At 40.6% G+C, this 26669-nt stretch overlaps 1 protein-coding gene across 2 annotated transcripts in view; it reads right to left on the bottom strand.

The window, feature by feature from the left end:
• Positions 1 to 26669, bottom strand: part of ARHGEF16 (Rho guanine nucleotide exchange factor 16) — a 1345157-nt gene that overhangs the window by 901499 nt on the left and 416989 nt on the right. For both annotated transcript variants that reach the window (XM_044062969.1, XM_044062968.1), the window contains exon 4: positions 15053 to 15228. In XM_044062969.1, the coding sequence (XP_043918904.1) occupies positions 15053 to 15228 (176 nt within the window). The remainder of the gene's footprint in view (positions 1 to 15052; positions 15229 to 26669) is intronic.

Below are 26669 nucleotides of genomic sequence, written 5' to 3' on the forward strand. Positions count from 1 at the left end.
GAATACAAGAATGGGAGAATCCAAAAAAAAAAATAGAATGCAAATACAAAACAGATGCAACTAAAAACAATGCAAAACTATAGATATAATGGAGAGAAACAAGGAGTTTTTTGTTGCTGCTGTTTGTTTCTGACATTAAATTAACAGAAAAGTACAGTTTTGTACCTACCATAAATGTAGATGTCCGATAGATATGCAACTGCAGTCCTTACATACGGGTTGTCATGCCTCAGGCAGCCCTTCGGTCGGCCGGATTCCAAAGTCTGGGTCGGCGTCAGCTGATGTCACCTCCTCCCCGACGTCAGAGCGGCTGGGGTATAAAGACATCAGCCGACGCCATCTTCTTCAGTGTTTCTTGTCCCAGATGCCAGGTGCCCTCCAAGGAAGGCTAAATTTTGTGAATGGATAAACAAAAAATTCAGACATGCACAACAGTAATAAACAGATACACCATAACAGATATCCCCAGCTTATAGGAAAGGGGGGAAATGGACCCAAGGGCAAAAACAGAGGGGTAGGAGGGAGGGAAAACCTGACTGCAGTTGCATATCTATCGGACATCTACATTTATGGTAGGTACAAAACTGTACTATGTCCTTCAAGAATGCAACTGCAGTCCTTACATATGGGTTGAATACCATAGCCAAGCTGGGGGTGGTAGGCCTAAGCAAGAGATGGTGTAGCTAGAAGGCCCTGCAGGACTGCCGAAGCAAAGCCTGCTCGGGATCTGGAGTACAATTGCAGGTTGTAGTGTTTGGTAAATGTATGCACGGAGCTCCATGTAGCAGCCTCTAGAATATCTTTTGTAGCCACTCCTCTTAGAAAGGCTGTGGATGTGGCCATAGCTCTGGTGGAGTGTGGTCTAACATTGGCTGGCACACTTTTTCCATGGAAAGAATAACAGAATCTGATGCAGTGTCCAATCCATTTTGAGGTAGTTTGTTTGGTGACTGCCTTTCCTTGTACCCCAGCAGCATAGGCTACAAACAGTTGGTCAGACTTCCTGGTAGACTTTGTTCTGTCCAAGTAGTAGCGTAGTTGTCTGTGAATGCCTAAAGTATGCAACAGCTTTTCCCCTTTGTTTTGAGGGTTAGGAAAGAAAGTAGGCAGGTGAATTGCCTGGTTTAGAGACACTCTGGATATCACCTTAGGCATGAAGGAAGGATTGGTCCTAAGGGAAACTCTGTCCTGATGAAAGATGAGAAAGGGAGGAACTGCCATGAGGGCCTGTATCTCCGAGACTCTTCTTGCTGAGGTGACTGCCAACAGGAAAACCGTTTTCCAAGAGAGAAATTGCATTTCTGAAGATGCTGCTGGTTCAAAGGGAGGAAGAGTTAATTTTTCCAAGACATAATTGAGGTCCCATGCAGGAGTTGGTTGTTTCCTTGGAGGTTTGATATTCTTTATACCCCTTAGAAACTGTCTTAGCAAGGTATGCGAAAACACAGGTGGATCACAGTTGTAATGTGCTGAGATAGCTGAAGCGTGGACTTTGATGGAAGAGTATGATAGGCCACTGTGAAACATTTCTGCCAAGTATTCTAATATCTGAGGTACGTTCATCAGTGATGCATCCTGGCCCCTGTTCACATTCCAGATGATGAATCTCTTCCATTTGGCCGAATAGGTTTTTCTGGTGGAAGGTCTGCGTGCCTCTAGCAAAATTTCCTGAACTGTTTTGGAGAGGGAGTCATGGGTCCCAGTCATGGAACTCTCCAAGCTGTCAGCTTTAAGGTTTGCAGGTTCCAATGAACAGCCTTGTAATTGTGTTGAGTCAGGAGCTGAGGCCATAGAGGCAAGGGCCACGGTTTGGTGTGAGTTATGCTCAGTAGCAGTGGATACCAGTGTTGCCTTGGCCAGTCTGGAGCTATCAAGATTCCTCTTGGTTGTTCTGTCTTGATCTTCAGTAACACTTTGGTGAGTAAAGGTAGAGGAGGGAATGCATAAATTGTTAGGGCATTCCAGCTGAAGGAAAGAGCATCCATTCTCCAGGCTAGAGGATGGTGTATCCTTGTGCAAAACCTTTCCAGATGATGATTGAGATGAGATGCAAAGAGGTCTATGTCTGGTCTTCCCCATGCAGTTGTTATTTGTGTGAATATGCGTGGGTGTAGCATCCATTTGTGTGGATCCAAGAAATTTCTGCTCAACCTGTCTGCCAGAACATTGTCCTTGCCCGGAACAAACTGGGATTGCAAGTAGATGTTCAGTTTCAGGCAGTTTTCCCAAAGAGTCATTGTTAGTCTGCAGAGGGGGTAGGAATGAGTGCCCCCTTGTTTGTTTATGTACCACATGACCGTGGTGTTGTCTGTCCTTATTAGCAGATGACCTTGCTGAAGAGATGTTCCAAAGGCTTCTATTGCATGTATCACTGCCAACATCTCCTTTTGATTTATGTGCTGATGCTTTTCCTTGGGAGTCCATTGCCCTTGAATGCATCTGCCGTCCATGTGCCCCATCCATGGTCTGAGGCGCCTGTTGTAATAGTTTGACTTGTTGAGCTTTGCTGAAAGGCATGCCTTCGCTTAATTGACTTGCTTGAGCCCACCACAAAAATTCCCTTTGCAGGCATGGTATGAGTGGTATTATGTCTTCCAGGTTGTGGCTGTGTTGAGACCACAAGCTTTTTAGGTACCATTGAAGTTTTCTCATGTGTAGTCTTGCCAGAGGGATTAGAAGAATGCAAGATGCCATGAACCCCAGGGCCTGCAGGGTTTTCCTTGCGGTCAGGTGGGTTAATTTTGCTAGGCTTTTGAAGTAATCTGTTAAATGCTCTTGTTTCTCCTCTGTGAGGAAGGCCATTTGTTGCTGTGTGTTGAGCTTTGCTCCTAAAAAAATAATCTCTTGGGATGGCAGTAGTCTTGATTTTTGAATGTTGACTGTGTATCCCAAAGCCTGCAGCAATTGAATGACATAATCCAAGTGTTTTAACAAGGTTTGTTTGCTGTCTGCTTGTATGAGGCAGTCGTCCAGGTAAGGGTATATTTGTATCCCCTGGAGTCTGCAATGTGCCACTACTGATGCCAGGCATTTCGTGAATACTCTGGGCGCAGTAGATAAGCCAAACGGCAATGCTGAGAATTGATAGTGCTCTGTTCCTGCAAGAAATCTGAGGTATCTTCTGCAACTGTGTCTGATAGGGACATGCAGGTATGCCTCCTTGAGGTCCAGAGTAACCAGCCAAGACCCCTTGCCCAGCATGGGAAGAAGTTGCTGTAACGCCAGCATCTTGAATTTTGGCACCATGAGAAAAGTATTTAGAACGGACAAGTCCAAAATAGGCCTCCATTGCTTTTCTTTTCTTGGAACAAGGAACAGTCTTGAGTAAAATCCCTGGCCTTGTTCCTGAGGAGGAACCTTCTCTATTGCTTTTATTTGTAACAGCTTTGAGACTTCTCTGAGTGCCTCTGCCCTGTGATTTTGTGGCAGGTTTGGCATGCCTTGTCCTGTTGGTAAAGTATGGAAGTGGAACCTGTAACCTCTGTCTATTATGTCCAGAATCCAATTGTCCTTTGTTATAATGTGCCAGTTTCTTGAGAAGAGAGATAATTTTCCGCCTAGAGGTGCATCTCTTTGAGCCTTGGTAGGCGGAGTGATAGGTAAGTCATTGTGATTGTCCCTGTGGTGCAGGTGAACTATCTGTGCCACTTCTTTGATTTTGAGGTTGCCATTGGCGGCCTCTGTAGGAGCCTCGGTATTGCCCTCTACCTCGCGCACGCATGTTCTTTCCCCTTTGAAACTTGTCTGAGTCTGGAAAGGACCATTTCTTTGAAGGCCAATTCCTGCTGAATCTGGGTGGCTGAACCTGGAGGAAATCTTTTACTGTCTGTACTGATTTTGCCTTCTCCTCAATAGACTTCAATACATCCTGAGCATTAGCACCAAAAAGCTTCTGTTTATCCAGAGGTGCGTCCAGGAGCTTTACTTTAACATGATCCGGCAGTGGCTGCTCTTTCAACCAAGCATGTCTACGGATAACAGCCCCTGTCATAGCTGCACTACATGAAGCCTCCAATGCATCATAACCACACTGAAGAAAATGGTTGCTAACCTGCTGAGAATTATGAACCAAATCCTGCAATGCCTTTCTATCTATAGGCTCAGGAGAGGCTAGCTTTTTCTGTAAATCATCCAGTAAATAATCCTTGTACTTAAACATATGAAAAAGGCAGTTAAGTGACCTCATGGCAAGGGTGGTAGAGGTATAAACTTTTTTACCCCATCTCTCCAGGGACCTTGCTTCCCTGTCAGCTGGTAGTGGATTTTTGGCCGAGCAGGAAGTCACTCCTTTGGGGCTCTGTGAAATAGTTTCTAAATCCACAGATTGGGCCTTAAAGAAATGCTAGTGAGTGTCAGGGACCCTGTAATATCTGTCTGGCTTGACAGGAGCAGGAGGGAGAGAATCAGGGGAAGCAAGGGAGTCTGAGAATACATCATCCAGAACATCCAAAACTGGAGGGATAGCCAAAGGTCTGTGCTGGGGTAACTTGAGGAAGGTACGAAGCCTTTTCCTAGAATCAGAAAATTCCTGACCCTGCCACTTAAAATGTTCCCTCATGGAGTGGAGGACTTCACCGAAAGAAAAATCCTCCGGAGGAGAGGCAGAGGGAATAGATTCCTCAGCATCAGAGTCCTCATAGGCTTGGAAGGATTCTTCTTGGGAATCTGAATGCTCTGAATCCCCAGAGGCTTCATCTGAAGAGAGGTTGTCTGCCTGCTCAGTTCTAGGCCTTTTTTCTGCAGGTGGCTGAGAACCTCTGTCTGGATGGGGCTGAGACCCGATAAGAGAGATTAGATCTGCAGCAAGAGACATGATCTGTCTATCAGAAGAAGGGGCCTGTGAGGAAGGTTTAGGATGGGCCTTGGCCTGGCTGGCGGCCTTAGCACGTGCAAAGGCCTTGATGGACATGGATACAGGAGGCCTAGCTGCCCCACGTGCAGGGGTAACCTTGTCCACAGGAATGGTGTTGGGTAGATCGAGAACTTCGGTTTCTGGGGGAAAATCAACAACCGGCACCGGTGTAGTCTCAGAGACCGAAGAGCGTGTTAACGCGGTGTCGTCGGCCTGGAACGGTTGAATAATTGCTTCCGAAGGGACCGAAGCACTCGCGGAGGGCTTAGGAGTAGTATCGGTGGAAGACGCGGGCCGAGGGAGTCTGTCCCGGTCCTTACGTTTTTTGGTAGTTTGTGCTGTCGGTTGTTCCGACGGCATGATGTAAGCGTAGGATTCGCCAAAAAAGTTTTCGGCAAATTCTGCCTGGCACCTGAGAGTGCGCTTATTAAAGCAAGCACAGGCCGAGACGTCGTGGTCTGGGCCCAGGCAAGGGAGGCAGTAAGAATGGAAGTCCTTATGAAGTATTTGTTTACCACAAGACAAACAATTATTAACTTTCTCAATTTGTTCTGACATCGGCTGAGGCAAGAAAAAATGTTCCCCAACGGGGTACTTAGCTTTTTAGATGACTTCGGTAACTGAAAACACAGGAGCTGACCGACCGGCACTTGCGAACTGCTTCTGCTTCGGGCACCACGCGGCAAGAAAGATTGAAGAAGATGGCGTCGGCTGATGCCTTTATACCCCAGCCGCTCTGACGTCGGGGAGGAGGCGACATCAGCCGACGCCGGACCCAGACTTTGGAATCCGGCCGACCGAAGGGCTGCTTGAGGCAGGACAACCCATATGTAAGGACTGCAGTTGCATTCTTGAAGGACATCTATAATTAGCAAAACAAATGAATGGGAATCATTTGATTTATGATGACCAAAAGCAAGAACCAAAGGTGTGGGAAAAGGTGGTGTTATGGTTGGTGAGACATAACCTGCAATACCCCATTCAGTTCTGCAGACCCCTTTTTATAAACAAGGTCAAGACTGTTTCTTTTTATTTATTTAATTTTGCATTTGTTTACCAGGAAAGTCCAACTGGGCAAAAACTGCCCGTTTTTAGTGGAGGCCTGGGGAGAAAACATCCACACAGTACAGTTTTGAAGAACCATGCACAGAGCAGCCCAAGTATTTAAAATATATACTGTCCAAGAAATGGGGTTAGGGAATGATGAACTTACAAGTACTTCAACACAAATAAAGTTTTCAACACCAGCACCTTTCTAAAGAAGACATGCAAAAGAACAGGGAGGGAGTTTAAAAACAGACAGCATCTACTCACAGATAATGTACATATATAGATATATATATATATATATATATATATATATATAACTATATAACTATATATATATATATATATATATATATATATATATATATATATCTAACTATATATATATATATATATATATATATATATATATATATATATACATAGATATATAAATAAATAAACACATATTTTAAAGAGAAGCATCTGATGCACAGAACTTCTGTCCTGAAGAAGGAATAAAAAAGTTAGTGCGGAAATTCAAAAACAGATGGGGCAGGTAGTTCCATTACAAAAATACTGACACCCAGCTAAGTGAATGGAAACCTACCTATCCCAAATGACTGAAAAGCAGATTCTAGGGATCGCGCTGATGAATCACCTACCTCACACCCCCTTACATATACATATATGTACACACGTACACTACATCCATGATCACACCACTGAGGAGAAAACAGAAATACTGCAAGTCTAATTTTCAACATGGAAAATATGGTCAGTGAAAATGAGATCAGAAACAGTTCATCTGATCAGTAAGAAGCTGTCCATTTGTAAGGAGACCAAGATGACAACTACACAAACAAGTGAAAACAAAAAGAGAAGAAAATACCTGTTAAGTAACATTATAGTATATTTAGTGAGCATAAACACGGGCAAGATGGGAAGGCCAAGTGTCCCTTACCTGTCCCAAAAACTTTGAGTTTACTAGGATATGCTCATGTTGATGTACAACTGCCTACACAGAAAGGCAATCACAGAAATTCTCTGTGATGCTGACCGAAACTCGAGAAATATCACACCTTCAAGAACTAAAACCAGCAATGCCATGGTAAATAAAAACCTGAAGTGCATAATGATGCACTGGGAGTAAACACATTGCAAAATAAAAACAGAAGCAGAATCTGAAGCAGACTGAGGCTATGAGCAGTTACTCAGCTATGTCCTATTGGCTTGGCTTTGATTCCCTCAGTTCAAACACTATACAACGGACAGTGGGTCAGGCAACCACATCAGTGTTTCTGGGTCACTGCTAAAAACAGGCACTTCAGCTTAGTGGGCTTACCTGGTTAGCAGATGATTAAAATTAAAGAGGACCTCAGTGGGACCACTTTGACTCGATCTAACTGTAAATCCAGCCATTTGCGGAAAACAGTTGCTCTGTAGTAGGGGTAGGATGAACAGTCTTACAAGTCATTTTATAGGAACCATCACACAGCGTGAATTTATGAGCAGTTCTGTAAGTTTCTGCGTTTTAGAAAGACTCATTTTGCACAACAGGATGCCTCAAGTCAGTTTAATGCTTCAGCTGTTCTAGATTCAGTTTAATACCACAGTGTACTCTCAACAGAATTATTTTACTTACATTTTTTTCCAAAGGGAAAAATCTGGATTCATGGAGCTGAAACTACTGTCAAATATGATATATTACATGTAGCGTTTTCTTCTATTTTACCTTCTTTCAGTTTCTTGCAATTCTTTGCCCTTACTCATATCCCCTATATCTTGAGCAATCAAAGATATTTTTATATGATGGATCTACCCATATAGCTAAAGCTATTGCAGCAGTGATCAATATGATGAACATATTACAGTTGTGTAGGTAAACGTACCATAAGAATAGATGTTTCAACAATTACTGCAGCACTAGCCACTCTCTCCCTCCATTCCTTTTTGATGTGTTGTTTATATCAAGGTGCGAACATTTAATTTTTGTTGTTCATAGCATAATGTCTGCATTGAGTACCAAATATCATTAGCACACCCCTTCACCACTGTAACCTATTACATCTTGTTTGCATGCCAAGTAGAAAATGGCATTATTTTTACAGTTAAGTAAAAGCATATATATTTTACCGAAAGCTTACATTTTAAACCATAGACATGCATACTTACAACACACCAATGGCTAACTCTCTCCAGAAGACAATATATACTCAAACTAAGGGGGGGGGGCTATGCCCCCCCCCACAACTATATATGCTAACTCCAGGATCACACTACAGTGGGGAAAAAAGCATATACCTTTTACTTGCCTTATAGTACTCTACACAGTGCCAGTACTTCACTTCAGTGAAATGACTTTTCAGAAATTTAAGTTTTCAGTGATTTGGTCAGGGTGAATAGAAATTCAGTGAAATGAGCTTTCAATGAAACAAAGTAGACCCATATATATATATATATATATATATATATATATATATATATATATATATATATATATATATATATATATATATATATATATATATATATATACACACACACACACACATATAGATATATATATATATATATATATATATATACACACACACACACAAACACACACACACACACACATATATATATATATATATATATATATATATATTGCATAATTACAAGATTAAGAAAATTCCATTTGCTTGTTTGCATTTTTATTCGGGAATACCATCAAAAACATACTCACAGACGAGGAATGGCAATGCTACTGATGATACAGAGTGTAACTTAAATAGTGCACTTACACTAACAGAAACATGAGTCTAAAGCTTTACATTTTTTTTTGCAGTGACTTGGCCTTACAGATTTCCCGACTTCAATTTCAGTAAGGAATGCAAAATATTAATTGGAAAAGCCAGTGATGGGCTATTTCATATGCACTGCAACATATTATTAACCTTGCCCACCCTCCATTGCAGAATTGCAATCACTGGTCTAGATTCCAAAACAGTTTACTCTTGGGGCAAGGTGCTGCTCCTAGCTTACAATAGCTGCTTTAACTAAAAAATTGTAAGAGAAAGCTTGCATGCCTCCCTGTATTTTTCAAAAGACCAAAGAGAGGAGGCAGACTTACCAAGCAGCTGAGGGGAATAGTGGAATGAGCTTGGAACAGACCAAGAGCATGAAGCAGACAGTGACTGGCTTAGTAATAAAAATTTCCTCATTTTCACTGACAGAAGCACACATTTCTTTGCTTAATAAGGATTTATCTTTTATTACGGCAAAGAATTCGGATTTGGTTGACATTTTGTTAGACCTTAAAGTGTTTACCAGAAATTTGACTTTGAAAACACTATTTCCTGGAGAAGGAAATATTTGTAGTAGTGTTTTATATAAAAAAAAAAACAAACACTTTTGTTCCTAAGTTGCACCCTGTGATTGAAACTTTTACTACGGTATGGGAAAATATTAGATGCATTTATGAGATGAATCCTGACTCTGTTTTTTACTATTTAACTTTAGATGAGCAAAGAGCTCTATGAGAATTAAAAGGTAAGAATGCACTTGAGTTTAGGCCTACAGATAAAGGAGGGAGCATAGTACTCATGGACAAAGATTTTTATTATATACAGATGAGACAAATGTTAGATAATGGTGCTACCCTATGTACAAGTTCCTGACAGGACTGTTACAGGGGTAGTGGAAAAGATTTTTTTCTTAGTGTTTGACCTTCTCATGACTAACATGATTACTGAAGAATTGTATAAACATTTTAAATATATTACATCCTGTTGTCCCAATTCTCTATGGTCTGCCGAAAGTCCATAAGAATATGGATTGCCCACCTATGAGAGCAACAGCATCAGGTAAAGGTTATTTATATAGATAAAACCCTGCTTTAAAGGGTAATAATATTGTATTGAAGGATACAAAAATGTTTTACACGACTTTTATGTCCCAGAAAAAGAAGTGTCTGTTGATAATTTCCTATTTGTTACTTTGGATGTAGAGTCGCTACTTATTGTTATTCCTAATACATGGGGAGCAGAAAGTATTACAGTATTTAGTGACTAAGAAGTGTTTAGCTTTTGATAAGATTGATCTAATAAGTGTTTTACTAGAAATTGTTCTAGAGAATAATGTCTTTGTATTTAGTAATGATTACTTCTTACAGAAGATTGTCGTGGCTATGGGCACAGCCTGTGCCAATAGCTACGCCAATCTGGCATTGCTGCAGTGGGAAGAAATGTGTGTTGTGCGAAATAATATATGGCTATGTATTATGGTATGTGAGATTTGTGGATGACATATTTCTTTTATGGCGTGGTTCAGAAGAACTTCTGCTGGAATTTATCAAATATCTTGGTAACACTACATCCTTCCTTAAGTTTATGGCTAAATTTTCTAGAGAACAGATTGATTTCCTAGATGTGATGGTAAAGAAAACAGGAAGGGGTTCTTTCAGATCAGGTTTATATAGAAAGCCAACTAGGAAGAACACACTACTTCGTAAAAATAGTATGCATCCTAGGCATGTGCCTAGGAATGTTTTGAAGGGGCAGATTTTGCGTATTATTAGGCTAAATAATGAAGAACATTCCCTGATGGAAGCACTTAGTGACCTCAGTAGGGGTTTTCTAGACAGAGCTTACTCAAAGAAAGAAACAGACGATTGCATTTCTCCTTTTAAGAGACAGAAAAACGAAGAGTAGACATTATTTCTCTGAACCAGTAGTGGGTGAGAATGTAACACCTGCTATGAATACTGAGAGGAATATCAAGAGTACCCATGAATTTTTCTAGTAATATTAATACCTATTGTGACATTATTAAAAAGAATTGGAACATTTTGAAAGCGTCTGAAGACATAGGTTCATAGGTTCATAGGTTCATACTAGGCTATCTGCTGTTGAGCAGTGACACTTTGGTCAAGATTTCTCTTGAACAAGGCCAGGACCCTTTGGGGCATTGTACTCAATGACTACTATCAACCTGGGTAGAATTGTTAGTGACACTCCACTGTCTTCTTTTAAAACCAACTTATCTAGCTCTGTTATAGGACAGGAGTGAATAAACCACTTGTTACTTCACAGAGATAAGGAACATACCCTTGTAGGAACTGTAGTGCCTGTAATTCTATACTCACAGGACCAGCATTTATACATATGCATAAAGGGATAGTGATAAAACATACTTTTTATGCAGATTGTTCAACAAGGAATGTAGTATACTACAGTTACTGTATGGAATGTTCAGCATTCTATATAGGTAAAATGAATAGGTCCTTAAGGAAGCGTATCATGGAACATCTTAGAGATATTAGGAACAATAAAGAGAGCAATGCACTAGCAAGGCACACTAAGGAATTTGGCATGCATTATGCCTTTAGATTTTTAGTTCTTGAATTAGTTAAAGAGAGCTCGAAGAAGGGGGACATAAAGAACAGAACAGAATTAGCTGAGCTCAGATGGACAGTACATTTTTAATGCAGACAAGAAACCAGGCATTAATGATGCTGTTATCTATTAAACCGGTACTATGCACATGCACACTTCCCCACTGAGTAAAGTGGTTTTTAAAAAGATTTTTAATGCATTTCTTATATGATGGTACTTATTGATTGACAGGTTGACTATATTAAATGCAATTTTTTCTTAGTAGTTTCTGGAGATATGCTTTTAAGCTAACTAATTAGCTAATTGTTTGAGATTGGGCAGTCTTTTTAAGTGCTTTGATGCTGTTTTTTTTTTGTATTTGAGTCTGAAGAAGCGGCTGGGAAGTCGTGAAAGCGCTTACTCTCCTTTTTTTTTGTTTTATTAAAGCTGTGGTTGGTCCTCTTTGCTCTTTTGAAAAATATTGCTGTTTTACTTACAGAGGACCTTTGCCTAGTTCCTGCTCTTTCTTTGACAGTTCCTCCCTGCATTATATATACACATGAGGACGCATGCAAGTCTTCATAGGTGGGCCCATTTCCTACTCCTAATTCCAAAAGGGCCTGCTCAAATAATAGGGCAAGTATAAATTGGAAGAGTACACCTGAAAAGTCAAATGCGTCTAGTATGAAGCCCCCTCGAATACTTGCATCTTAGTACCCTCACTGGTAATGTACATTCAAAAACATAAAAACACGCATCTTGAATACATGTTTTTTGAAAACCATACTGTAGAATGTGGCTGTCACAATGATACTCATGCTTAGGAGACGCACCTGCATGAAAAAGTGTCTGTGGAGAATGTGTACCCTCTGTAGTGTTCAGAGTATTTTTTATGATTTCTTTGTCACTATTTCCCCAAAGATGCCCATGTCTCTCTATATTTTTCTTTTGGGGATGGACAGATGTACTGTACAGTCCACTACTGCTTTATGAACTGGGTCTTCCAATCATCTACCTTCATTCGTAGTACAGCAGAATCTTCTTTTGAACGAGTCAGGGGAATTGGTTACCTTTCCAGCAGGTTCGGGAGTTACTCAGGCCTTCTCAGAATACACCATGCAAACCTAATGAAATTCATCTGAACAGAATGTCTCCAAATTACATTACAATGTGTCATCATTGGAGAAAAAGACAGGGGCAGCAGTCAGGGAGATTGCTAGGAGCCATACAAGACTATCTCCTGTACACATAACAGAAGAGTTGCTCCTCCAACCAGTTGCTGCCAAGTGCATTGGTGGACCTCTTTCTTCAAAATGGGGTAGCTTGTTACATTTTGACAAATGCCTTCTCAGCACAAACTTTCTTCTGAAATCTGGTCCTGTGTTACTTCCTGTTTATTTTATTTTTCCTGTATAAAGCTGCCATTTTAGTGTTCATAATGCACCACTGCAGATTAATGCTGAATTACTGCAGTATGTTTCATAAAAAATGTTTTCTCCCCTTTCCTCCATCTTACCTAAGCACAGGTGATCTACATGTATAAAACCTTAATGAAAATAACACTTAAGGAGTATACTACCTATAGTTGAAAACACATAAAAATCAAAACTAAAGTGACCAGTCTAAAAAAGATCAAAAGGGAAAATGCTGAAAAACACAAAATAAAATTTTGCAGGGGTACAAGTCCCCCTGCTACTTACATATACCAACTCCAAGACTGTACAACAGCGGGTAAAGGGCAAATTCCCAATCCTAGCTGCACAGTGACTAATTAATGCTTGCATTCTGTGATTATATGACTTTACAATTGCTTGTGCCTGCTCTACAAATGTTCGATATTCTAAATGTTTGTCAAAAGGGATGTTCCCCACTAAAGAGCTACTGTAACACTGTGAAAAAAATAAAAGCAAAGACATAAAATGGCAGCATTAAAATGTTTTATCAAATATAACACCTCAGACTAAATCACATAACTGCATTTACTTGAGCCTATACTTATGCCATACTACATAATTCAGAGAGAAAACTGGATGACAAAAGTGAGATTGGTGTAAGTTTTCTAATGCTTGCAAGTACAACAAAAGGCAGCACAAAATGGCCAGCATTCTGCTGTGTTAACACAAACTTTTCTCAAACACATACTGATACACACACACACACACACACACACACACACACACACGCAAGCACGCACACACACACACACACACACACACACACACACACACACACACACACACACACACACACACACACACACACACACACACACACACACACACAGACCCAAACATTTGTCAGACTTTAATTATTTATTTGTAGTGCATGGAGCACAGTAACTACACTCCGATACCATAAAACACACAAACAAGTTAACCACTTCTATAGAGCGAGACCTGGTCTTAACAACTGTTAAGCATCCTCTGCTTCAGTTGTTAAGGTATTTCACTAGGCAGTTAAATATGCCAGTCCTGGCCAGCAAATGACAGTGTCAGAATTAAAAACAAATTTCTTTCTGCCTGCAGTCGGTACCACTAAATCGGTCCCTTTCTCATAGTGCATGCTAAGTGCTTTATGGCTTTGGAAGTAAAACACTTAGCATTTTTATTTCTTTTGCAACTGGTAGTATATGGAGCACATAAGGTTCCCTGAACTACAAAGAATTATGTTTGGATCTCCAACTACAAGTAACTTGCTATGTGTTTCTGACAAGGATGCCAAGATGTCTCGAACGCATAATAAGCCAATTATAATCGGAGCTCTGATAATAATCCTTGTTTTTTTTTTATTACCACGTTATTTGAATGGGTTGTGGTCCAGGTAGAAAAGGTCCAAAATCTGCCAGTTGTTACAAAGGTACAGTGGTTACTATTCACCGTATATTCGGAGTAATTTTCATTCTTACACATGTTGCAGAACAAGGTATTTTATTCTTACAAGTAACACAGGTTGCAAATGTACACTGCATTTTCACAAGGTGTTTTTTCTTCTTCCTGTTTTAGTACTTTATGTTGTAACAAACAAGGTATTTCCAAAGTTAACAACTGTAAAAACGCACAGCACAAAGGTTTTATGGGAAATATTTGTGTCTTAAACATGCATTCATTACTTACACATGCAAATATTTTGAGTTTTTAATCTAGCAAATTATGGAAATCATTTGATCCCTAATTTCCAAAACAACTAAACCTGCTCTATTCAAATTAACTTAATTATTCAATTAAAAGTCCGTAATGCATTAAAAGAAATCCCATGTTAACTGTCTCCGGATAATACTATTATTCAAGAACAATAAATTTACATTTCGATACTGAACATATGAAATAAAAGCAAAAGTCTTAAACTTTAACAACTCACTGCAGTGTGCACACACGCTTGCACGCATGTGTGTGTAAAAGACAGGATGAGTTTAAATGTTCATCCACATAAAGCATAACTACTTGCATTGAAAAACAGCGATTATCATAATTCAGTTAACTATGTGTAAAAGATGGGACCTGAATTATCGGTGATAATACACCTGGTACTGCTGACGCTGTATGCAGCACCTCACACTTGTTCAAAATGAGCCCCATAAGTTATGTTCGTTCCCACACCAAAGGAAAGTCATGAGATACTAAAGTTGCAACAGAAAGAAAGAGACTGCAAGACACACACAAGGAAAAACTAACAGAAAACTCTCCCTCCCCATCCCACCAAGTAATGCTAATAGCTATCAAGAGTTAGTTTACTAATTTTCGCCTAGATATCAAACTAGCAGGTTACACATACTAAACGATACTGGAGTCTTACTTCTTAAAAGCAGTTCACTTACCTGTGGTAACTGGCTCCAGGTCATCTGTGTGGGTCTGAAATTTTGTACCACAATGCCTTCATCTGGCTCAGGATGTCCCACTTGAATAAACTCATTCTGGGATTCTTCTTCCACATCTGGGAGGATGGAGCCTAGGCTCAACCCTCTTTCTCTGATTTGCTGGTACAGCCTAGGGTCTAAAGAAAGGAAGCAAGTTATAAAACTATTCAGTCTTTCTGAGAAATCAAAAGCCCGGTAGATCCTCTCTTCACTGAATCGCTCAAAGGCTGCTGACAAGTCAAACAGAGATCCCCTTCTTTGAGTTGAAAGGTTTCCTGATCCAGAAAGTCGACGAATGGCTCCCCAGACTGAATTTTCTGTACCTGTGTCTTGTTCCATTCCCATTTCTAAAATGATGTATGTGACTTTTTTAAGCAGTCAAGTGTGAAGGAAGACAGTGCCTGACTAAAGAATGTAGCACATTGGCATCAAGGGCCTCAAAGGCTTTGCTAGGTTACTAACTTACAGACACGTCAAATGCCTGTTTTTTTTCAACTAGAAAACCACAAATAACCTAAGGGATTAAAGCACACAAATGCAGCGGCCTGAATGAGACTCACACATGGCATATTTAAGGCGTCTGCCATAGTTTTAATTTCATTGTAAACAAAGGTAAGTCACGAACAGTAAAGTTTACAGCCAGTTTACACATACAGTTAAGTAAGGGACTTTCCTTCACTGCAGCAGCAAATCAAACACCTGACATGCCAGTGAGATGGACTCAGGTATTTACCCACACAGAAATGGAGAGAAGTATGCCGTATAACATTTTCACCCTCACAAGTAGATAGGAGTTTTTCTCCTGGCAAATTACTGTTGACTGAGTACAAGGGGTGGGGTGGCACCACATTTAAGACAGCATATGCTAAGGTCATTCAGCAGTGATATGCTTTCGCTTTGCTACTTAGACAAACTGACACAAACAGCAGTAAACATACTGCAATTCAATGGAAACATGCACACACAAAGTTACATAGCCATCATCAGTACACATACTGGAAGTTATGGGAAACAGGTTTAGGAGTACGCAGCATACGCATCCATCTGTGTTACATTGCTCACAGATTCCATAGCAGTGAGACAGACATTCTTATTCTGAAATTAATTTTTTTTTTTTTTTAAGATCACCCATGCTTTCCTTTAAAGCTGGAATAGAGATGGGAGTTATTCAGCTAAATTTCAGGATAATATATGAATAGGATTTCTGCCAAAACACAAAACTACACACCCAGAGCCTCAAGGCACTTTACAACTTATAAAATGAAAATAAATTAAAGACACATTTTCCCTTAGTATATTACAAGGGTGAAAAAATAATCCCCTGCACAACAATTTTTCTGTACAATACGCCTTGCATATCTGCAGTAAAATAAGCATGTTCAAAAAAACATTTCCATGCAAAATTAATTCCGACAGAACCATTTACTCTAAAACATATGCCCCCATAAACCATCTGGACAGTTACAATTGAATGCACACTCATACTTTCTTGAAAATATAAAAAGATAAACATTCCAGTCTTGTATCATTGTCCTGACATCCGCCTGGACTAACCAGTCAGAAACACTGTTCTTCGTGCCATTTCTTTCCTTTCATACTGGAATTTCTTCTCTTTTTTTTCTCCCCTAGATCACATTCAAAAAATATGCACAGATTTCAGTAAACAAAAACAAACAACAAAAAAAAAATTGCCTGAATCTCCTTGTGTTCCGACTGTGCTTCTCAAACATTTCGGAAATATAGAGTAGATTTTAGAGTATTTATTCTAACTATATTTGCCTTAATATTGCTCTAGGTTGCACTGTATCTGAATTGCTTATGTGTTTTAGCTGCTTTTCTGTATATACAGACTTCTCTGTATATGTAGACTAATTACTTATTCTGCTGTATTACTGCCTCTTGCCTTGCTTCATTTAAAAAGTTTTAAATTGTTAATTTTGTAGAGTTTTAACTGCATTTCAGTGGTGGCTGGTGACTTCAAATTAAATTAATGGCAAGAGACAGCTGAATGGGTGGGGCCAATGGGAAGGGGTGTGGCCAACTAGAAAGGGGTGAAGCTATGCTCAAAACCACAACAACTGGAACTTTAATTAAATATGCTGCCCTGGGTGCCAAACCATCATTATGAGAGCCTAGTCAAGACAAAATGAATTGTAGAAGAAAAAATATTTCAATGCATTGGCTACATGACAACTTACATCTAGATGGAAACACAAAGGTTGCGAGGCATGAAAAAATAAATTGCTTTTTAAATACATTACTGGAATGCCAGTCAAAATAAAGTATAAAAAAACAAAAACAAGCAGCACTCAGCTCAAACCACTTCTCCTTGTACTGCAGTTCTAATTATAATTTAGATCCAGCTTTATAAAATTACCAAGTAACATGCTGAAAGTAGCAATCACTGTGATACCCTCACTTGTAAAAATGTTTCTTATCCAAAAAAGACCTGCTGCCTGACAACAACTATCTACTTGTTTCATGGAGAACACATGATCAAAATAAAAAATGAAAAGCGAACAAGAAACAAGCTCAAGATAAATTGCTTAAAGGATTACTGCACAAGTTATGGACCACACATGATAGATTGGCATTCTGTTTAGTTTACGGGTAAAGCCTGCAAAGATAACTGCAAGTCTCCAACAATTGTAATGAGCTTCTGAAAATATTGTAATCCTGTCCCTTATTACAAATACTGTCATATGCATTTCAATACCTAAGGCTTATTCGTTATCTAGTTATGTAAACATTCTCTGCATTTTAAAGGCTTTCAATGTTGGTAATTCTTTAACAGTATGCTTATTAAAGCTTACTTGCATCTTACAATCTCCGACAAGCTTACCTGATGGTCATTAAAGCATTGCTACTTTAATACAGAGCAACAGGGCACTGCAACAGCATGCATTTTCTGAATAATAAGTCAACAGTATAAAAATATGACAGAAAACCAGAACATTCTGCAAAATTAAGGACAGATGAAAAGCCACAGTCATACTTGTGGTCTACCTTGGATGGGGGAATACTGTGCACACTTACACTACATAACTACTCCTTGCCTTGCTTGGACACATCCAGAGCCACTACAATGGGGAGTGGGGTGCAGCAAGTAGGTCACAGTTTGAAATGTCTCTGGCTGACGGTGATGGCTCTGACACTCATACCTTTCAACCTCAGAGCAAGAAATCTGGACAAAGCCATTGATAGAAGTGGGACACAGGCCCAAAAATAAAGACAATTTTTAAATATTGCTGTTATAAACTTAGAAAGATAATAGAATAGTAGTAGGTCTTACATTAGTATGAATTTTTGAAGGGTATGAAATCTGAAACCCAAATGTCTGCCATTATTTTCTAACTTCAATCTTTAATGATTTGCTACTAATTTGCCAGAAAACCACAGTTTTATGAAAAACAGACCAAATATGTTATGCAAAAATATAAAATTGCCACACAATACAGCTGGGAACCTGTCAAAGAAGGGACACCTTTTTAAAATTAGTACTGTTAACTTGAGCAGCTGACAAAATAAGAGAATCTAAATGGATTTCTGAAATAAAAGTAATCTATAACTCTGATCATTACAGTTATTTATAATTGTAAACCCTCCACATTTTCTTCCAAAATTGCCATTTTGCAGAGGGATTATTAAGGGGAGAGCAACATTTTGAGCCAAAATTGGAGACAGTTGAGAGGTTTGGATATTCATAATTCTATAAAGCGATTTATTTACACATACCTCTCAACCTCTTAATGCAGGAAATCTGGATATGGCCAAATATATTGGGGGAACATACAAAAAGTACTAAAAAGACAGTTGATAGAATAACAGGTCTTGCTTTAGCATGTATTTTTCGGAAGGTTATGACGTCTGAAACTCAATGTCTGTCATTATTTAGTGACTTCATTCCTAAATGATTTGGCAGAAAACCACAAATTTTATGAGGAACAAACCAAAAATAAGAATCAAAAATCTATTAATTCTGCAAAAGTCTGGACCAGTTGAGAGGTATAGTTCAGCCAGGGCTGTCTGAGTTTTCTGCCCCCCCCTCACAAAATCATGGTCAAATGGAGCGTCCCCCCTGCAGCCACTCCAATGTCCCATTCTTTGGTTATTTCGCCCCATTTGCCATAAACACTGTAATGTGCATACTGCTTTACTTCTACGATGATATGGATTTCATTTGAAAGTTTTATTTTATATTTTAAAGCATAAACCCTAATAGATATCTGCTAAACAGAGCAATGCAGTCTCACAATGAAAATAGACTTAGCATTAAAACTTCTCTGCCCTTGAAAAGTACAGTTTTGTACCTACCATAAATGTAGATGTTCGAAGATCCACATTGCTGCAGTCCTAACACTTGGGTAGTCCGCTGTCCTCGGTCGGAGGCGCATTTGACTGACATCAGAACGCCAGGGTACAAATGCGCATGACCGCATATCCTCAGTCTTTTCTTGCCCCAGATGTCAGAAGACCCTAAAAAGAAAGGTCAAAACCCATAGACCAACCAACCAACCAATATGTACAATATATATACAATATATACAATATACCCTCAAACTACAGCAATGTGGATCTTCAACATCTACATTTATGGTAGGTACAAAACTGTACTATGCACATTGCTGCAGTCCTAACACTTGGGTAGAATCCCAAAGCAGAGAGGATGGCTAAACAATGCCCTGCAACACAGCAGTGGCAAAGTACAGTGGAAGGTGGTAATGCTTAGAGAAAGTATGCACTGAACTCCAAGTAGCTGCCTCCAAAAATAAGCTGTCGAGGTGGCAGTAGCCCTAGTGGAATGAGGCCTAATCCCAGCTGGAATTTCTTTGCCATGATGGGAATAACAGAAAGCAATGCAAAACCCAATCCACTTAGAAATAGTTTGTTTTGATAAAAGAAACTAATAACTGCTGAGATTGCCTGCAATTTTGGGATTTGCATAAAAAGTAGGCAAATGAATAGTTTGGTTTAAAGAAAATTAAGAAAGGCTCAACTGCCATAAGGGCCTGCAATTCAGAAACCCTTCTTGCAGAGGTAATGGCCAACAAAAAGCAGTCTTCCATGACAAAAAGTGAGTTTCTCCAACACAAAATTGAGATCCCAAGCAGGAGTAGGAGCTCTTCGGTCTTATATTCTTGCCCCTCTAAGAAATTGCTTGAACAAAGGATGAGAAAACAAAGGTGGGTCACAGTAGGACAAACCTTGTCCAATAACTCAGTAAGATATTGAAGAGCCACACTTAAACAGAAACATCCAAATCCTTTGCTGCACTCCAAAAATCTCTTCCATTTATCTGCGTACACTTTCCTTGTACTAGGCCTTCTAGCTTCCAAAATCACATTCGAAGATGAGACCCTCTATGCAAATGACTGTCCTCCTGGGAGGCTTCCGTATCAGACTTCTCAGTAATGGGTACCAGTGCTGTCGGCCAATCTGGAGCTATCAAAATCATCCTTGGCTTGTCCTGTCTGACCTTCAGAAGTACCTTTGGGAGGAGAGGTAGAGGTGGAAAGGCATACACATGAATTCAAGCTGTGGGATGAAACCTTTTCAAAACTTTGGCAGCTAGTGGAGAACATGACACTGTCAATTTCGAAATACATGAAGATCCAGTTTCAATATATCTAGAGTTCTGTGCTCCGGCAGAAACCTTGCCTACAAAATCATTGCTTGCCTGCACAGAGGATAAGAATGTGTTCCCCCTTTGTTGATGTACCACATGACAGTTGTGTTGTCTGTTAGAATCAACACCTGCCCTGGAAGAAGTAAATCCTTGAAAGCTATATGCAAACTGGACTGCTAACATCTCCTTACAGGCCACTTGTCTTGTATCCACTTTCCATTTAGATGAGCTCCCATGCTTTGTCTGAGGCATCGGTCACAGAGAGTCCCTTGTTTAGGTGACATTCCTGAGCTTTGAATGCAAGGTATTATTTGAGTGACAGTGTCCAGATCCTGGCAGTGCTGTGTCCATACATTTTTGAGATACCATTGCAGCTTCCTCATATGCAGTTTGGCATTGGGAAGCACCAGAATACAAGATGCCATGAACCCTAAGGCTTGAAGGACTGCCGGACTGAAGAGATAGTTGATGGAAGTAAAGGGAAAGATTCTTTTGTTTGTCCGTTAAAAAGGCCATCTGGGATGCTGTATTCAGTCTTACACCCAGAAAGCACATGTCTTGAGAGGGTACTAGACTGGACTTTATTTCGCTCACAGAATACCGCATCTTAGCACTGCCATCACATATTCCAGATGATGAAGAAGCTCGCCCTTCCTTGAGCCAAATAAGGATAGATTTGTATTCCGCAGTAGATAAGCCAAAGGGCAATGCAGAGAACTGATTCCCAGTCCGAAAACGCAGATTCCCTGCAACCTAGCTCTGAAGAACATGGAGGGAGGTAAGCTTCCTTGAGATCAAAGTTACCATCCAGTGATCCTTCAACATTTTGAACTTGGGAATGTCCAGATAAGTGTTGAGGATAGATAAATCCAAAATTGGTCTCCACCTTTTGGTACTAGGAACAGGCGGCTGTATGGCCCCTATTTGGAGTAACAGAGAAATTTGCTCGTGAGCCTCTATTCTTTGTTGAGGAGGAATGTCTGGCATGCCTTTGAAAGGAGGCAAGGTAAATAAAACCTGTAGCCGTGGTGTATGATATCCAATACCCATCTGTCTTGGGTAATTAAACTCCAATTTTCTTTGAAATGCCAATCTTCCTCCGGTCTGCTTGCGAAAGGACTGACCCCTGCCCGAAGACTGTGCAGGAGAACTCCCTGTTCTAGGCCTGAAAGAGCCCTGACCTCTGCCCCTGCCCTAGATCTACGACTGGGAATCATAAGAAGGATTTAGTAGGCCAATTTCTACTAAACTTTGGAGGCTGAACCTGCAAAAATCTGACTTAGCCTTGTCCTCCATTTTCTTCAATACTGCCTCAACAGGAGAACCAAACAAGACATCAGATTGTAAAGGAGCATCCAAAATCCTTGTTTTAACATGGTCAGACTGACCCAGTGGCAGCCACCTAGGCCTGTACAGCATCAAAACCACATTGCAAAGAATGCTTACCAACCTGTTCAGAAACATGCACTAAATCTTGTAACTCTTTACAATCAATGCGCCAGAGCATCAACCTTAGACTTCAATTGTGAAAGGAGATAATTTTGATGTTTCAACATGTGAAACTGGCAATTCAAAGCTCTCATGGCTAGAGTGGAAGAAGTCTAAACCTTCCCCATCTATCCAAGGCCCTGGCCTCTTTATCTGCAGAACCGGATTCTTGACAACAGAAGCCTTAACATCCTTAGGCCCCTGGCTGACAGTTTCTGGGTCTGCCCTAGGACTCTTAAAAAGATACTTATGAGCTTCAGGCACCCTGTAATACCTATCTGTTTAACAGAATCAGGATTAAGAGAAGCCTCTGCAAACACATCTTCCACCACATTCAGAACAGGAGGAATAGCCAAAGGCAAGCCTTTTCCTGGACAGAGAAGTCCTGACCTTCCCATTTAAAATGCTCTCTCGAATGAAGAGTCTCTGAAAAAGAGGGGACGAGAAGGAGTAGAATCATCCACATCAGAATCAGAATAAGGAGAATACACCTGCAAGTCTTCAAGACTCAGACACATCCAAGCCTGCTCATAATCCCCCACTGGTTCCATCCTAGGCCTCTTATCAGGAGGGAGCATGTGCTTCGCACAGAACCTGAAGTACTAGGAGTGACAAAGCTAAACTAGACCTGCCTCTAGGAGAAGCCTTGGAACACCTTAGGAAGGGAGGGGAGTACAGTAATCTGAGAAGCCCTACAGCCTGACCTGCTCCTGGGAGGCCACATCTTGTAAAATTAAAGTTTCTCCTGGGACTCCAGAGAGAACCACCGTTCCACAAGAACTGGCGTCCGTTCTCTAACCTAGCAAAAGACCAACCTGGCACAACAATAGTGCTTTATTGAACCTACTAGCACAAAAGCGACACCCAACAACGCCTGCTCAGGTCCCAAACAGGGTATACACAAATTATGGTAATCCGTATCTGTTTCCCACAAGAAATACAGTTTTCTGACATCCGTAAATCACTGAGGCAAGAAAACCAAAATACCAACGTACTTAACCAACTCTGACTTCGGTCTGAAACCTTGCAACACTGCTTCTGCATCGGACCATGCGGCAAAAGACTGAGGATATGACGCCGGTCATGCGCATTTGTACCCCTGACGCCTGATGTCAGTCAAATGCGCCTTGACCGACGACGGCCTTATACTATATATTATTCGCGAGGACGGACACGACCCCAAGTGTTAGGACTGCAGCAATGTGAGATGAAGAACATCTCACATTCATTGAAACAGCATAAACCCACATTCAAAGAAAATAATTTTTACCAGTGGCAGATAAAGATTAATTTTGAGCTGTTTTCAAATCATAGGCCCCTTGAACACGAAACATACACATACTCTTTGATACACCTTCCTGACTACATTAAATTATATTCCTTGTACAATACAGTACAGTTGAACTGCCCAATTCAGAACATTTCCATCATAAAAGTCTACTCAAACTTCAACAGTCCACCAGTATCAGTAAATATGCACGATCTCTGAAGAAGTAAAAGCCATCTAAATACTTCAACATTAAAGAAATCTGTTAACTAATGAAGAGGTTACTGCTAGCAAACAACTTTATATGTCATTGTTTCATCTACAAATAAAGTGCCTGTTGCCCTTGAGGAATAAATTGCTTATGTTGCATTAAAAAAAATTATAATGCTAGTAATATCACAATAGGGAATGGATGGCAAACTGACAACAGGTTCATAGTTACTAGATATCTTCACCAAAGAGGACTGCAGCATCCATCCCCTTTAAAACAGCATACAGTATCAGCAATGGATCTACCTACTGTGGGAGTAGAACCCACAGCCTTCTGCATCAAAAGCAAGTACACTACCTGTTGTGCTATTTACAATATAAGCAGATTCTGCATAAGCAGCACTAAACGTTTGTTCCCCTGCAGCTTTCAGCTCCTTGTAAAATCTACTCGATACTTAGCTGTATCACTGAACTTTGCAGCACAAGAAATCTGGACAAAGCCAAAATTTATTTGGGGGAGGGGACAAAAGCCCAAAAGCCAGGGACACATTTTAAACATTGCTTGTATAATGTTGGAAAGTTGCTAGAATAAAATGTTGTGTTACCACCATACATTTCACTGCCAAGTATTGAACCCAGGTCCCTGTGCTAAACAGCCAGAGCAACATACCACTATGCCAAATCATCTATTTTTTATGAAAGAAAGGAAGACTGAAACTTAAATGGCTACCATTTAGTGAATTCAGTTCTCACCATAGCTGTCAACATCTTAGCACAAAACACCTGAACAAAGCCAATAATGGGGGAATACAGCCCCCAAACATATTCAGTGAGTTCAGTTATCACCATAGCTCTCAAGCTTGGCACAAAAAACCTGGATGAAGCCAATAATGTGGGGAATACAGTCCAAAAAATAGGGACAAATATTCACTGAGGACACCAGAGCAAACCCACACAAACACAGGGAGGATATGCAGACTCTACACAGAAGGCACCCCAGCCAAGAATCAAACCAGACAACCTATAGCTGTCAGGCAACACTGCTACCACTGCACTACTGTCTGCTTTAAGTAACAAAAATACAGAAACCACAGATTTTATGAGGAACAGAACAAATATGAGGCAAAAATCTGCAAATGTTTTAGAAATGGTGGTGGGTAGGGAATTCAGGCTCTTGTCACTTGGGCCCAAGGTACAGGGTTCAAGCCTTATTCTCTACCCACCACCATGAAGCAACTGGGGCATTACACACACACACACACACACACACACACACACACACACACACACACACACACACACACACCCCACCTGTCTCACAGCCAGGCGATCCTGTACTCGGTCCATCCTGCAGCTCCCCGATCTCGGTCCTCCATGCTGGCATGATCCTGCAACTCCCTCTACTAGCAACAAATGTAATCCTAGCCTGTGCATACTGGTCTCAGTCTCTTGCGAGATGTGAGGAGGCTGGAGCCTCCTGCTATTCGTCCAGACTGCGGGCGATGCAGTCTGGTGACCGTCTGGTTTGTACAGTCGTCACCGCACAGATCTCTGTGTTGGAAGGGTGGAGTTTACTCCCTTCCCTATCTGGACTGCCCAACTGAGCAATCTGGAGCTCAGGAATGCCTGAGCATGTGTGCTTGGTGTTCTGGTCTGCCTAACACAGCAGCCAGGAACTAAGCATGCGTGCAGTCCAAGATTTTATTTTTATTTTCATTTTTTATATGTTCTACGGGGACTGGGGACTTTATTTCATGCACAGGTGGGAGGGCTGCAGTCCCACAGTCCTATAGCACGAGCCTCCCCTGTTGCATTTACTGTTTAGGACTACACACTCAAAAGTGTGTTAGTCTTTTCTGTGTTTATTTAGTGTATTATTGCATTGTTTAGCCTGTTTTAACAAAAAAAAATAAATAAATACTATCTTGTTTGCTCGTTTCCCACCTTTCCTAGCCAGTCCAGATCCCAGGCTTTGCTTGTCTCAGGACTTTATTTTCTGTGTTCACAGCTATCCAGACCTTACTGTGGTAGAGGGAAGTCCTACTGCTTACCAGTGGGAGTGGTGAGCATTGTACTGCCTATCTAACACTAGAGGAGTGGTTCCCAGCTCCAAAATTGTAATTTTATTAGCCTTTTTGGCTGATTTCTATCCCTTTCAACTTTTGGCTTAAAAAACGGGTGTGTTTGCACATTTTTCGCATCGTGCATCACCGAGAGGCTACAGTTAAACTATTCCAGGTGCCAGAAAGTCTGCTCTTCAAATTTTCCCTTAGAACTAGCTGGTTTCTCAGTAGTAGCACTAAAATCTGAACCCCTGTGACTAGCACTTGCTCTAGAACCTGCTGGAAAGCACTAGGAAGCCTGAAACTGATACAAGCACTCAACTCTTCTTGTCAATAAGAAGAAATTAATCATAGGCACTAAGCCTATAATTGCAAAGTATCTTGCAAAGGTAAGGGAAAACAGCTCTTATACTTTACAAAAACACACCTAAACAGGCATGTCCAAGGGTCAGCTTCCGGTGATTTCTCCTATCCACCTGGTGAATCTGGGCATACTGGGGCAATGCGGCAACTGCCTCATGTACACAGACAACCCTCTCCTCCTACCACCCAACACTACAACCTGCAAGAGATGCACTTACATAGCCAAACTGGAAGCAAAGCTCTCTCCGGCCAAATTGTGCTAGACAGTCAAGAGGAGAAGGTTAACACCTGCACTACACCTCAAGCAACTCATAGCCCTTCAAAACCCATACCATCAACACCCACACATAGCAACACTAAACCTACATATGCGGAGGCTCTTAACATTAACCTGCCCAAGCAACAAGGACCTCTGAAGCTGAAATGCAAACAAACACCAGTCACAAAGTACAGTTGTGTACCTACCATAAATGTAGATGTTCGAGTGTATTCACTGTTGCAGTCATTACACTTGGGTTATTCCTGCTGGCAGGCGACCCGCAGTCGGCCCGAGTTCCAAAG

The sequence above is a fragment of the Protopterus annectens genome, chromosome 2.part1 (assembly GCF_019279795.1).
Source record: "Protopterus annectens isolate FY-2018-M chromosome 2.part1, PAN1.0, whole genome shotgun sequence".
Taxonomy (NCBI): Eukaryota; Metazoa; Chordata; order Ceratodontiformes; family Protopteridae; genus Protopterus; species Protopterus annectens.